The 14,921-nt window shown below is 47.2% G+C and overlaps 1 protein-coding gene and 1 long non-coding RNA gene across 2 annotated transcripts in view; one reads left to right on the plus strand and one right to left on the minus strand.

The window, feature by feature from the left end:
* Positions 1-1,038: 1,038 nt before the first annotated feature.
* LOC139041317 (uncharacterized) lies at positions 1,039-7,357 on the minus strand. The gene is made up of 2 exons (XR_011496234.1): positions 7,225-7,357; positions 1,039-1,820 (listed from the first exon to the last, which is right to left on the minus strand). It is a non-coding gene; the product is annotated as an uncharacterized lncRNA (long non-coding RNA).
* PDZRN3 (PDZ domain containing ring finger 3) overlaps positions 6,812-14,921 on the plus strand; it is a 227,928-nt gene continuing 219,818 nt past the window's right edge. The window contains exon 1 of the mRNA XM_014851953.3: positions 6,812-8,634. Within this exon, the coding sequence (XP_014707439.1) occupies positions 7,912-8,634 (723 nt within the window). The 5' untranslated portion in view covers positions 6,812-7,911. The remainder of the gene's footprint in view (positions 8,635-14,921) is intronic.

Below are 14,921 nucleotides of genomic sequence, written 5' to 3' on the forward strand. Positions count from 1 at the left end.
ACCAATCAACATGTTCAATGAGTGTCCACTGTGAGTGTCCACTGCCCTAGGTCCTGGGGGTCCAGCAGTGACCAACATGACAGGTATCTTTTAAACTTTAAAAGTTTAAATTCAACTTTAGAAACTGTACCTTCATGTGATTTAGCTGAAGGAAGAGGGCTTATTGTTGCACCAAAGTCATTTTGAATGTATTTATTAAAAAGAGCATTATATTGCGTTGTTACTTGTGTCTGTTTTTCCTTCACAGATGATTGCTTCAAGTCAAGGTATAACTGATAATGGTGAGGGAGGGTGACGAGCATTTTTGCAGTTTATTCCAAGACAATTGGAATACATATATTTTACCCGTAATGCGTCTTTCCCCTTTAGGATTAGCGATGCCTTCTGCAATAAGACTGTAGGCGGCGTATATTTTTTCCCTATCTGGCATCTCTTTGGGAAACCACTCCCTCTCCAACCTTTCTTGAGGTCTGAGTGAAGTTGTCCTCAGTCCCTGGTTCAGGAATGGGCAGATGACCAAAGGCCGGCCAAGAATCATGCCTTGGATGTGTATTAGAACTCTTAGGAAAAGGATGCTCTTTCTGCTGGGGTTGATAAGCTTGTGAGATGCAAATGTGGACTGTAGGGTCTGTCTGTGTCACCATCTGGGGAGAGCCTGCCTGAGAAGGAAACCAAGCCAGAGGAAAGCAGAGCAGATTCTTAATGTGTTCATGTGCGCACCTGGATTCAGCCATGCCTGAAGTCATTGTTACCTCCCAAACTTTTCAAGGATATGGCCTAGTCCTCTTTTTTTTTTTAATGCCTGAGTCACTTTGAATTGAGTGTCAGAAACTTGCAGGCAAAAAGAGTTTTAATGCAATTCAAGTCAATAATTTTTTAATAATATAGCCTTCGGCAAGAACGAGAAAATAAACCCCAGTGTTATAGACATAATTTTGGGAAAAAAGCTTATGCACATATATGGACACATGCAGAGTGCCACCTGTGTATCTAACATGTCTCATTCCCTTCATCCTTATTAACAGAAACCTACTAATATTCTTGTGTTTTTATAACAGCTTTATTGAGATATAATTCATATACCATGAAACTCACCCTTTAAAGTGTACCATTCAGTAGCTTTTTACTATATTCAGAGGCATACAACCATCAGCACGATTAATTTTAGAACATTTTCACCACCTCAGAAAGAAATCCCATATCCATTAGCAGTTACTCCCTACTTCCCCCAGTCTAATTTCTGTCTGCAAAGATTCCAGATAAACCAAATCATACAATATGTGGCATTCTGTGTTTGGCTTCTTTCACTCAGGATAATTTTTTCAATGTCAACCCATGTTATAGTAGGAATCCGTACTCTGTTCCTTTTTATGGTGAATGAGATTCTACTGCACGGATATACCACATTTTGTTTATACGTTCATCAGTCGATGGATGTTTGGGCGGTTTAAACTTTTTGGTTATCATGAATAATGTTGCTGTGAACAGTCATGTACAGGCTTTTGTGTGGACATATGTTTTCAGTTCTCTTGGGTATACATGACTGGAATTGCTGGGTCATATGGTTACCCAATGTTTAACATTCTGAGGAACTGTTTTCCAAAGTGGCTGTCCCACTTTACAATCCTGCCAGCAATGAATGAGGGTTCCAATTTCACCACATCCTCGTCAACCCTTGTTATCGTCTGTCTTTTTGACATTAGCCATCCTGATGGATACGACGTGATATCTCATGGTAGAACCTTTTAATATTCCAGGAAGCAATGTGCCTCCATAAAAGACTATATTTCACAAATCCTCTTCCTTGCATGTACGGGTTGCTGTTGAGATAAGAGAAAATAGTTGAATAGGCTTCCATGAAAGCTCCTAAAGAAGGTAGACTACGGTAGGGGCAGTAATTTTTGGCCTTTCCCTCCTTCCTCCATTTTTCTGCCTGGAATGGTTGGCTCTGCAGTGAACATCTCGGTCCATGAAGTGAGCATAGAGGCCAGTCCTGATAGACAACAGAGCAGTAAGATAAAAGAATCCTGAGTCCTTGAGGACTTGGAAGCCACTATACCAGTGGTGATACGATCAGTGTGGCCCTGTGACTGAGTTATAGCCAGTAGAACATGAATGAAAGTACCAAACGCCCTTCCCAGGCCTGGTTCACAAACACCTTCCGCGGGCAATCTTCTGTTCTTTTCCCCCCTCCACTGACGGAATGGAGAGGACCCTGAAGAGCGGACTTCCAGCAGGGTAGAGCCATGAGACAGAAGGACCACATGGACGTCTACAGCAGGACAAGAGTGATCAAAAAAATTCTTCAGGATTAGGTCTAAGAGAATTTGAGGCCTGCCTGCACTAATCACATTGCATACACACACACAATCATATTTATATAAAATCACTCAGTGAACAGTGTAATGCAGATCTCCTGACACTTAGTCCAATCCTTTCTCCACTGTACTAGGCTGCAGGGGTATCTGAGTGTCCACAACTACACTATGTTTCATCATACGTATTTAGAAATTCTTCTAGCTTCTTTGAGCTTTCATTTCCTCATCTGACAATGAGTCATTTGGACTGGATAAGATACTTAACACATTTGTTTTTATATTAGGACTATTTTTATATTAGGACTATTTTTAATTAGGACTAATTGGCAACCTTGGGACCCTGTAAGCTCTCGAAAGGTAAGAGCTAGCCTAGGTCCTGTGTCTTTTTTCACATTCTTACCTTCTACTTTCCTTAGATGATAGTGGTTCAGTACGTATTTGTGGAATGAAAGAGAACTTCTCTTCTAGCTCCAAACGTCTACAATGTCACAGGTCTTTAGAATCATACTTGCCACACACACAAACATTTTTCTGTACAAGGCCTGCCAATTCACAACCAGACAGTGATCCAGCTATTCCTATGGGAGTGGGCTGCCCAGAATTCAGAATAGATTGTGTTACGGGAACAAAGTTCTAAACGATGACATATACTCTAGATAGGCCACACAGCCATATTTATTTAACCCATACTGTGATACAGACACCTCCTGCTGGTAGCATCAACCTGAGCTTAGCAGCCTAGAAGCAGGAACTTAAATGGAGCAGGGAGGGCAGCAGTCATACGCTTAACGTGTATTAAGTCTCTACTGAGTGTTAAATACGCGAGATTTAATGTGGCCAAGATGTCCCTACTGTGGAATAGATGCTGGGTGAGAACTAGATATTGATCAAGCTCTGCGCTTCGGCTGCCCAAAACCCTTGAGTACCATCCAGCACCCTTAAATCAGTTCAAACTCCTTACTAGGTATGCCCTGCAAGCCCCTGGATGTCTGGCTCCTGCCTACTTCTCTCCCCTTATTCGATTCTGTTTTCCCCTTTTCTCCCTGTTTCAAGTTCTAGGCATGCTCAGTCTAACTTAAATAAAGCTAGTGCTTGACTCCCTCTGGACCGCAACACTTTCTGTTGCTTCTGCCTGGAATGTCCTCCTGCCGACTATTGCTGGCTTGTTCTCATCCTTTAAGCAACAACTCATAATTCCTCTCCTCAGACTCCCCTGTTTGGAATGGGCCCCTCTAACTGCTCTCCAGCACGTCTGCTTGTTCCACAGTCTTTACAGCAGCGCTTCTCAAACTTTAAGTGCACACGAATCACTCGGGGATTGTGAAGATGCGGATTCTAACTCGGGAGGTTCAGGGTAAAGCCTGAGATGGTGCATTTCCAACAAGCTCTCATGTTATGCCCAACCTCCCTGGTCACACTTTGATGGCACTGCTTTAGAGAACTTGTCACATCCCCTCGTTATCTCACTACACCGCCTGTTTACTGACACTCGCCTCTCCTCACCCTGGAATGAGGGCTCACTAAGGCAGCATTGCCCACCTGTTCAGCCCCGGAGCCCGAGGGCCAGAACGGCACCTTCCTAGCATGCGGTAGCTACTAAATAAATAATTACTGATTAAGACATTTCAGGTATGACAAATGTCACACAAGGGGACACAGACGGTGCTACGGAAGCTACTCCCACCTGGAGGGACAGGAAAGGAGGCCTCAGCAATGTGCAGCACCAGACTTTTGCACAAATTTGTAGGAAGCATTTTCCCAACTCTTCCTGTTCTCTGTGCAATGCCCCCACTGTGATGGCTCCTCCTGACTTAGCCAAGTCCTCCAAAGTCTCCAGGTTCAAAAATTACCTATTCTTCTCCCCACCCAAGCCCAAATGAACCTCCCGGCCCTCAGAATGGCTGACACTGGTGATGCTAGGAGGCAAGCGATCTGACTGAGATGTTTCACACTTGTTTGGGGGTGAATGATACAGTTTATTACTCTCTGGAAGTACTTCCATTTGTTTCTTTTTAAAAAGGTGCTTATTAATCTAATTCTATGGTTCTATTTCAGCCCGTGGAGTACAAATATTTAAGCCTGGGAAGCCACCAAAAAAGGGAAAAAACCTTGACTTTTTTCCTGTTTCTAGTATTATACCCACAAATTATCCAAAGCCAAGGGGAGGTTGAGGATTGATACAGGAGAAGGGAGATGAGTAAAGAAGGAGGAGGGGGTGATTATCTGCATCACTTGTAAGGAGATAACTCCTGAGTTAGGGGTCATGGAGGAGGCAGCACAATGCTCTCAGAGGTGGAGAGTGAGGGGTCTGGAATCCTGTCGACATTCTTGACCGCCATTTTGATAACTTACATAACCTCTGAAAACCTCAGTTTCTTCATCTGTAAGTTGAGGCTAACAATACATCTACCTCTTGATGCGCTGCAAAGATTAAGGAAATAATGAAGGTCAAGTGGTGAGCACAATGCTTGGCACCCAGGACCAGCTTAAAAAATGGCAAACATTGTCATCTTTTGATTAAACAGTCTGATGGAAAGGACAGTAAGAAGAACTTAAAATCAGAGTAATGGTGAATATAGCATTTCTGTTAGGCTAGGGACCACATTTTGGTTAGAAAGTGCAGAACTGGACTGACTGTAAAAGGAAAGGGTGATAGCAGAGGTGGTGGAAGCTCTAAGAATCATTTGCAATGTGACCGACCCACGTGTCCACAAGGAAGCATGTGTTTATAAACACTCAGAAGCTCTGAAATGGTTGAGTAATCGTATCTAATTCATGTCAGAAAAACCAGCTACTTTTCTCAGACGGCCTGCCATACCAAACAGTCACCTTCCTATGGTTTGGATTCATGTTTCTTAGTGTGGCGCCTCAGTTTTCAATTTAACACCCACTCTCACTGTGCTGCATTCTCCAGGTCATTCCACAGCCAGCAGAAGACGTAGGCTACTAGCATGGCCTGACTTTAGCAATGAACCAAAGGTTGCCCTAAACCCGTAGTTGTCAAAGTGGGGCAATTCTGTCCCCAAGGGATGTTGGAAATGTCTGGTTGTCACAACTAGGGTTGGCGGTTGCCACTGGCATATAGTGGGTAGCAACCAGAGATGCCGCTAAACATCCTACAATGAACAGGACAAGCCCCACTTCAAAGAATTATTTGGCTGAAAATGTCAGTAATGCCAAGGTTAAGAAACCTTGCTCTGAAAGGTTTCTTTTTTTTAAACTTTCTGGTTCTCAGCTCCCCTATTAAATTCAGAAGGTCCCACAACTCTGACATTCTAGGAGGGTTTTTTTTTTCCCTGATCTCCAAGAATTTCAATAGTAAAATTAACCAACGAGGAGTGGCTCAGACAGACTTTCCTTTTGCCTAAAGAGGCTGATCCACAGTAGGCTCCAGCTTCTCGGAGGCCTCAGCTGTGGCACTTCATCAACAACCTCTCAGTCTACTACGGGGGTGGGACCGCTCTTAAGAGAAGTGTGCACCCAAAGTAAGCACTAATTTCCCACTTGCGGTGTATGACGAGCTTTCCCTGTTTTTCAAAACCAGTTTGAAGATTATGAAATTAACAGGCCCACACACCTTTGTTGAAAGAATTTGTTTCTTACCCATTATCTGAGAACCTGTGAGCAGCTTAATAAATATACTGATGGAGAATTCCTGGCACATGCTTATCTGAACAAAGGCCAATTATATTCCACCCCACATACTATCAAAGAAATGCACTAATTGATTAAAGCAATTAAAAGAAAGTCTCTACCACAAATAGGCAACAAATGCCACCAACAGTGATTAAAGAACACTGTCCAATGACCTCAACAATGCACTGAAAAATCTCGTTAGTGTCAACCTTTTAAAGGTCAGTTCAAAACAAGTAATCCTTATGGACATCAAGGCAATCCTTTCACTCTGATGAAGCTGTTAAATAGTGAAGGTCACCGGGCTTAGCAGCTACAGAAGGGAGAGAAGTAAAAGCAATTAGACAAAATGGATGCTGTAATCCCACTTTCCAGGCCCCAGAGCCACACTAAACACAGAGATCCAACTTTTCCACTTCACGATTCAGAAATTGGCAGTGGGTTCCAAATGAGAATTCCATAGCTTGAGTTCCTTCTACCAACACTGCCAGCATGTTTCATAGTAAAGTCTACAGCCTTAGAACAACAACAAAAATCCATGGATGATGCTATGAATTTATCATGTAGGTTGGAATCCCAAATAATTCTTTCAACACTCAGGAGTGTTGCTGAAATCCCCTCAGTCAGGCTCACTATACTGCTTTGAAAAGCTACCCCAGAGTAGAAGAAAAAAGTCCAGATTTATGGGTGGCCACTTTCCAATCAAGTGGAAATCCACTGACCACCGGCAGCATTAGCATCACTTAGGAGCTCTTTCAACATGGAGATTCTCATGCCCCGCTCCCCCCACCCCCTACCCAGACCCACTGGATCAGAATCCGCATCCACATTAAAACTTAAGAAACACTGCTCTATGGGACCCTACAGGACAATGTTTTTTTTTTTGCCTTCTCCCAGCCTGAGTTTCCCCAATCTCAAAATAGAAATATAACAAAATATACAGATAGGAAAAAACACAACTGAAGGAAAGCGGTTCACATGATCGCGGAGGATTATGGGGAACTTCACAAGTTCGATACTTGTGCAGTTTTTAACACGGTACGACCAGCGGTACTTCTGTAACGGGGAAAAAGTTTTTAAATGGAACTAACTCTCTCACAACATTGTACTGATGATTTTATAGGGACCGATTTAGAACACAACGCCTGCCACACTGCAAGGCAGACACTTCAGAGGCTTTAGGTGAAGTGGACGGAGCCAGCACGCCAGCCTCGCCCACCCCGACAGCAGGCGAGCAGCTCTCGTCCCCGCAAATAAGCCCCAGTAGATTCACCCTCCGGTCCTCGAAACCTCGGGCTGCCAAACCCTGGGGTCCGCAGAGCCTCTGGTCACACTGCAGTTGCAGGAGCGTCCCGCAGGCTCCGTGACTTTCCCTGGAATAAAATAAATAAATAAAGCCCGTAAGTGCTGAGATAGCGCGGCCCAAGATATTTTTCACTCTCTGCAATCAGCCACCAAAAGAGGGAGCGGGAGGGGGAGTAAAAAGTCGCGATCTGTCCCGGAAGGCGCTCCAGGAGAACTCGTCTGGGCGACAGCAGCAGCCTCGGCTTCAACTCAGTGTGCTTTTCTTGGCTCGCGTTTTGTCTCCTATAGCGAAAATCGCAAAAGAGCAGAGGAGTCCCCGGAGAAGTGGGCTCAGGCTGGCGTCCTGGACGGGCTGGTCCCCTCGGCCAGCCTCCGGGTCTCCCTACTCGCCTCTACCTCCCGGCCTCCTCCCTTTTGCAAGGGGTGGGCGGGAGGTCGCCGAGGCAGGATGTTCGTGCGCATGCGCTCGCGAAAATACGGCTGGAGGAGTCCTGTTCCTCGGGCATTTTCCGAGGAAGTCTGAAGCAATTAGGCTCAGTCCGGGGAGAGCAAGCGAGCGGACGGGCGGCGCAGCCGGCGCGTCTGGGCTGCCTCGCAGGAGGGAGGGAGGGGGCGGCCGGCCGCCCGGCGGCGACCCCGGGCCCCGGCCGCCACCATGGGCTTCGAGCTGGACCGCTTCGACGGCGACGTGGACCCGGACTTGAAGTGCGCGCTGTGCCACAAGGTCCTGGAGGACCCGCTGACCACGCCGTGCGGCCACGTCTTCTGCGCCGGCTGCGTGCTGCCCTGGGTGGTGCAGGAGGGCAGCTGCCCGGCGCGCTGCCGCGGTCGCCTGTCGGCCAAGGAGCTCAACCACGTCCTGCCGCTCAAGCGCCTCATCCTCAAGCTGGACATCAAGTGCGCGTACGCGGCGCGCGGCTGCAGCCGGGTGGTCAAGCTGCAGCAGCTGCCCGAGCACCTCGAGCGCTGCGACTTCGCGCCCGCGCGCTGCCGCCACGCGGGCTGCGGCCAGGTGCTGCTGCGGCGCGACGTGGAGGCGCACATGCGCGACGCGTGCGACGCGCGGCCCGTGGGCCACTGCCAGGAGGGCTGCGGGCTGCCCCTGACGCACGGCGAGCAGCGCGCGGGCGGCCACTGCTGCGCGCGGGCCCTGCGGGCGCACAACAGCGCGCTGCAGGCCCGCCTGAGCGCGCTGCACAAGGCGCTCAAGAAGGAGGCGCTGCGCGCCGGCAAGCGCGAGAAGTCGCTCGTGGCGCAGCTGGCCGCAGCGCAGCTGGAGCTGCAGATGACCGCTCTGCGCTACCAAAAGAAGTTCACCGAGTACAGCGCGCGCCTCGACTCGCTCAGCCGCTGCGTGGCCGCGCCGCCAGGCGGCAAGGTAGGCGCCTGCCGCCCGCCCCGACCCCCTGCCGGGACCCCTGGGTGCCCAGGGCGCCTCCCCGTCCCCTTGAGCGCTGGGATGCCAGGAGCTCCCCAGCAGCATCCCTGCCTCCCTCTTCGTCCACTGCTGGCCCGCTGTATCACCGTGAACAGGTCGCTGAGTCAGTCTAAGTTTGGAAACTGTGGCCCCTACAGATTAGATGCACAGTGTAAAATGTAGCTTCAGGGGTTCTGGAAAGACTAAAAGGAACCCACAACCAGCCTAGAGTAAGAATGAAGAGTGCGGCTTCAGCATCGGAACTGTGTTCAGAGGCGTTGCTGCTCAGCCCAGCTAGGTGATCTAGGGGGCAGTCGCTTAATCTCTCCTCAGGTTGGAAAACGTCCCTATACACGTGGCATCCAGGATGAGATCTTGACACGCAGGGCGAGCTATATCCCTGCATCCTCAGGAATTCCAGAAAGAATAAAAGGAACCCACAGCCAGAGTAGAATAAGAAAGATGCCAGAAGACAGGCCCCTGGAGTAAAAGCTGGATTCAGATGTGCGCTTTGCTGCCAGCTAGCTGGCTGACCTTGAGCAAGCTGTTTAACCTCTCTAAAGTTGGAAACTGTGGTCCCTAGAGATGTAACACATGGGATAAAACACAGCCAGGCACCCTCTGAGTTGTTCATCTGGGGATTCCAGAGAGAATTAAAGGAACCGTCACCACCAATAAAGTAATCATTGAGAGTGAGTCCTCTGGAGTTAGAACCGTTTTAGAATCTGAGCTGTCTGCTAATTAGTTGGGTCACCTTGTAGCTTAACTTCCAGGTGCCTCGGTTTTCCTAAATGTAAAACAGGTTGTTGCCAGCCCTCAGGGAGAGACTACATGAAAAGGACCTGGCGCTCTGCCTGGCGCAGAGTAAATGCCCAGCAAGTGTTGCGTGCGATTATCTTTCACTTCTTCCCCTGTGCCACCCCCTCGTCCCTGTCGCTGGTATGATTATACAGCCAGCGCTAGTGAAGGCTTACTCTGCTCTAAGGCCTCTAGGCTATGTGCTTCTTGGTCGTTTGCCTTTCAGTCAAGTAAGGGGGGGTGTGACCTCATTTTGTAGATGAAACTGAAGCTCAGTCAGGGCAGTCACGCGTGGGTCTCGGCTTTTAGGAGCCAGAGTTAGGTTCTGAACCCATATATTCCCATGTCTCCAGGCCAAGCTCTTAACCACTACTGTGTTGCCTCTCTGTGTAACCACAAGTACCATTTATTGAGTGTTGACTACGTCCTGGCAACTGTGGCAAGCACTCTATATGCATTATTTAATCCTTTGAGATGAGGAAGCAGCCTCAGAGAGGTCATAGAATTTGTCTAAAGGCAAACAGCGACTCCGGACAGAGTGGGGATTCAGGTTCTGCCTCAGAGTTCTCAACCTTGGGACATACAGAAACTTTGGGGCCCGTGATTCTTTGTTGTAGGGCTGTCCTGTGCGTTGTAGGATATTTAGCAGCATCCTTTGCCTCTACCCACTAGATGCCAGTAGCATTCCCTCCACAAAAGTTGTGATAAGCAAAAATGTCTCCAGATATTGTCTACTGTTTTCTGCGGGGGGCAGAATCCTCTGTTGAGGACCAGGGTTTCCCTGATTGCAGAGGCCACATTTTCAACAACTGGGGAGGCATGTGGGCTGTGTGGCTGCTGCTCCATGGTTGCCTGCTCCATATGGCTCAGCAGAGAAGAACATATTTGCCTGGGGGCCCCCAGGGCCCTGCATCTGCTATGCCTCTCCCAACCCCCTCTTCCATACTTGCACACCAGGCCTGCAAGTTTTCCGACTCCCCCCTCCCCACCCCCACCCCTTCCTGGCCCCCAGCCTGTCTGTCAGCTGCAGCCTCAGCAGCTGGCGGCTCTGGGCGAAGGGCAAATATTTACAGCTCCGAGGCTCACCCGGACCGCACAGGCGTACAAAAGACTGGTGTGAGCCTGCGAATCACCAAAACAGAGGGCAAAGCTTGGTCTTCAAGCCGGCGCCGGGTTTGGGGGAAGGAGTTCCCAAGTGTCTCCTGTTTATGCTGTCATCTGGACTTCCTGCATAGTTTTAAGTGATGCTTATTTATAAATAAGCCATTCACTCCCCTGAGTTTATATATCATTCATTGTTAAGCTAGTTTATTATTTCTCCTTGCCTTTCTGTTTTCTTTCTGGAGTGTTTGGGTAAACTCTCAGAATCAAAAATATGATATTGAATCAAAACTGTGGATGTTTGTAAAGCTCTGTTGGTGAGCGGGTAGGATAATCAAGGGATTAAGCTTAGGGACAAGTTGTTGCTTTTTTGAGCTTACAGAGAAAGTTTCCTTCTGGAGCTGGAGTGCCGCTCGGGACTTTTATGCACCTCAGTGCTTGCCTGAGGACAGCCAAGAACGGCCTGGCCTGAAAGCCTGCTGGTTCCTTTTTCTGGCCTCAGACCCTGGCTGGCCTCAGCTGAGGCCTTAGGGAAGCTTGCTTTGCTTGCTCCGAAGTTAACCCTCAGTGGCCCTGGCTGAAAACTTTTGCTGTTCCTGCATCAGCCAGAAAAACCCCTCCCACTGCGAGCTGTTTTAAGGACTTGTTTATTTCATTGGGCTGACTCTCCGTTCCCGCTGGGTACTGTTTTTTCTCTTCCAAGAGGCAGAAGGATTTATATCGCTTGGAAACTCATGCACAACATTTTTATTTTTTTTATGAGTCCGATGTTTACATCTCTTTTACAAGCTGAAGTAGATAAACACTCGGAAGATTTCCGATACCAGCTCTTCAAGGCCTAGACCTTGTCCGTAAAATGATGTGGCGTTGTTGAAAGGATCTTAGGTTTTGGATTTTTGGCACCAGCTGAGCGTTTCAGATTTGTAAGTCTTGCCTAGATAGGCGTTGTTTCTCCTGTTCTAAAATGTGAGCTGGGTCAGGGCTTCTCAAACCTCCACGTGATCGGAATCAGCTGGAGACCCTGTTAAAACGCAGATTCCTGACTCTTAGCCCTAGAGATTCTGTCTGATCCATTAGGGCTGGCATTGGGCCTCAGATTCTGTGTTTCTAGCAAGGTCCCAGGTGATGCTGGCCCACCTATCACACTTGGAGTAGCTACTCAGCTAGACAAAGAGTTTAGGCTCAAGTACAGACACAAACTTCCGTTGGTTTCCTCCATATAGTTATGATTTTACTGACCATCATCTAAACATCCCTTCCTAAGCACTTTAAGAAAGACCAGGGCAAAGTTCTAAACCCAGCCCAGCAGTTGTGATAGGTAACTACAGCCTCAAAAGGCATGTTTAACCCACCTGAGGCCGCATCTGGGCTGCAGCAGACTTGGTGATGCTATGCTTGAGTAAGTTAAAGAGTTTGGCTCCCAGCCTCAGTTTCCCGGACTGACTGACCCAGTTGATTCTTGGAGCAAAAGCATTCCAGAGCAAAAACTTCTTTGGCTTTCTGAGAAAGGGAAGGTTCTGGGTGTAACTTCACTTGGAATTGTTGAGAAACTTGAGATTCATCCTTGATACCTTCTGCTTTTTTACCCCCACATCCAGTCTGTCGTTGAATCCTCTTGATTTTACCTTCTAAACACTTCTTGATTCTATTTACTGCTCTCCAGCCGCATCCAGTGATCGCCATGCTCCAAACTAGGATTTCCTGACCTCAGCACTCTTAACATTTTGGGTTGGATAATTCTCGGTTGTGTTGTGTTGAGGGGAGAGTGTTCTGTGCATCGTAGGATGTTTAGCAGCATCCCTGGCCTCTGCCTACGAAATGCCAGTAGCACTCTCCAAGTTGGGACAATCACACATATCTCTAGGCACTGCCAAATGTCCCCTGGAGGACAAAATCAGCCTTGGTCTCAGTTACCATCGTGTCTTGCCTGACCACAACTGCTCCCTCTACGTATCTTCTTGCTTCCCTTCAAGTTGTTCTGTACATAGGACCTGGAATGATCTCTAAGAAATGTAAATCTGATAGCACTCTTCCTTCTTAAACTCTGCTATGCCTACCAGTTTCTCTTGAGTGGCTATAAGGCCCAGTGGGCTCTGTATCCTGCCAGCTTCCACCTGCCTGTATTCTTCTCCCCTTTGTTCTCTTGTCCGAGTTTCACTGGTGTCTGGTAGTTTCTTGAATATGCCCCTTCGCTCCATCCTGCCCCTGGGCCTTTGCACTCTCTCTTTTCTCTACTTGGAATAGTCTTTCCAGCTACTCATCATTAGATAACCTGCAGGTTTTCCAGCTCTCTCCTCCTGCTCTCCACCTTTCTGTCAGCACTTAGGGTTTTCTCGTCACTAGATAGCCTTTCTATCCTTCTCATCCCAGCTCAAGCATCACTGCTTCCGGGAAGCCCTCTCTGACCTCACACACTAGGTCTGGTACCCTGAGACATTCACTCTGGTTTTCCTCGTGCATGTTGTTTATCACAGCTGTGACCGAATAACCAAGGAAGAGCTGTTGCTTGTCTGTTTCCCCGAGAGGGACCACATCTGTCCTCTTCACGGCTGTGTCCCTGGCACTAGGTTGATTGCCGTGTTCACTGTAGGCTCTTGATATGTGTCCATTTTCAGAGGATGCATTGAGATCAAAAGGCCTGTCTTGTCAGCCATCGAAACTTCAGATTGCTAACCAAGAGTGAGCTTGTTTTTAAAAAGAAGGAGTTTTTCTGTGACCCTTAAGTTAACAAAATTGTTTCCAGGTTTTTGGGAGACATTATTTTTGTTCCACTAGATCCACCCAGATCAAATTGTATAAAGCCCCAAATCCCAGAAACGATTTTGTCCACTTCGAAACTCCTGGAGATAAGTGAATTTAATAGACAATTGTATCACAAGGTGTTCCAGATGTCCAAACACTTTGAAATGTATCTATCAGTGTTCACCGTTCAGTATACTTTCTGTTTCTGAAAAGCTGCAGCAGCTAGCCATTCCCTAGTGCCTCTAACTAACAGCCCAGTTCAGCTGATTGTGGGCTGTCACATCCATTTCATTTCAATGATTTATTAAGAAAATTAGGATTTGGTTTACAAATATGTTACCCAGCTACACTGGATTAAATGATCATAACTAAAGAATTTTAATTGGGAATTCTGTTGACATTTATCTGTTATGTGGTTCTTTCTGTGCTTGCCTCTCTGTAAAAATATTTGATGAGAGAGAGTGTGTAAGGCAGTTACGTGTTGGACTATAGACTAAGGAGCTTAAAAGGAAAGGAAATACTATTTATTGAGTTTTACTGGGTGCCCTACACTTAGGGTGCTTTATGTCTGTACATAGATTTTATGTCTGTACATAGGCAATGAAGACCTCCATTTTCATTGGGTAGACCTTTTTTTTTTTTTTTGTAAAAGGGACAGATTATGAAAGAGCTACATGAAGGCCAGAAGTTACTCAGATTCTAAGTGTGGAACTGAGATTTGAACCCAGCACCTGACTCCGAACTCATACTATTTGTTACCAAAATAGAAAAGTCTTTTCTCCCGAGGCAGTGTCCCCTCTGAACTCTCACACAGCCTTCCAAAGGACCGTTATTATATATATATTTACATGTTATATACGTAAGTATCTTATATATCCAGTCCACTCTGTGGGTTGGAGGTGTAGGTGCATCATTTCATTTCATCCTCAGAAAGACCCTGTGAGGTAGGTACCCACAACCCATTACCCTCCATGTTACAGATGGAAAAATGGACTCATAAAGTTAAATAACTTCCCCAGTGTCCTCCTTTGGCTTATTTTTGTTGGTCTGATGGCTCTGGTCGATGGCGTTGAAGTGCGTTCATCACATGCCATCATTCCCACTTTCCTAGGTCTGGTGTAGAACACATGGAGTGTAAAACAAAACAGATCCTGGCTGGAAAAGAGATTTAGACAAAATAGATAAAAAGGAAACAAAGAGTTGGTGTCCTGCATGGAATAGTGGCTCATCTCTTTAATTTTTATCCTAGCACTTTAAAGAGTAGTTGACGGTAGGAATAAAATGAAATCCTTCCAAACGTCCTGCGGTTGGTTCCCGACCTTCGTTTTTTTTTTTTAAAGATTTTATTTTTTTCCTTTTTCTCCCCAAAGCCCCCCGTACATAGTTGTATATTCTTTGTTGTGAGTCCTTCTAGTTGTGGCATGTGGGACGCTGCCTCAGTGTGGTTTGATGAGCAGTGCCATGTCCGCGCCCAGGATTCGAACCAATGAAACACTGGGCCGCCTGCAGCGGAGTGTGCGAACTTAACCACTCGGCCACGGGGCCAACCCCAGTTCCCGACCTTCTTACATGCTGTGTCCCAGCGCTGTGATAGGCGACACTGGATA

This window comes from Equus asinus, chromosome 21, assembly GCF_041296235.1.
Source record: "Equus asinus isolate D_3611 breed Donkey chromosome 21, EquAss-T2T_v2, whole genome shotgun sequence".
In the NCBI taxonomy this organism is placed as follows: Eukaryota; Metazoa; Chordata; class Mammalia; order Perissodactyla; family Equidae; genus Equus; species Equus asinus.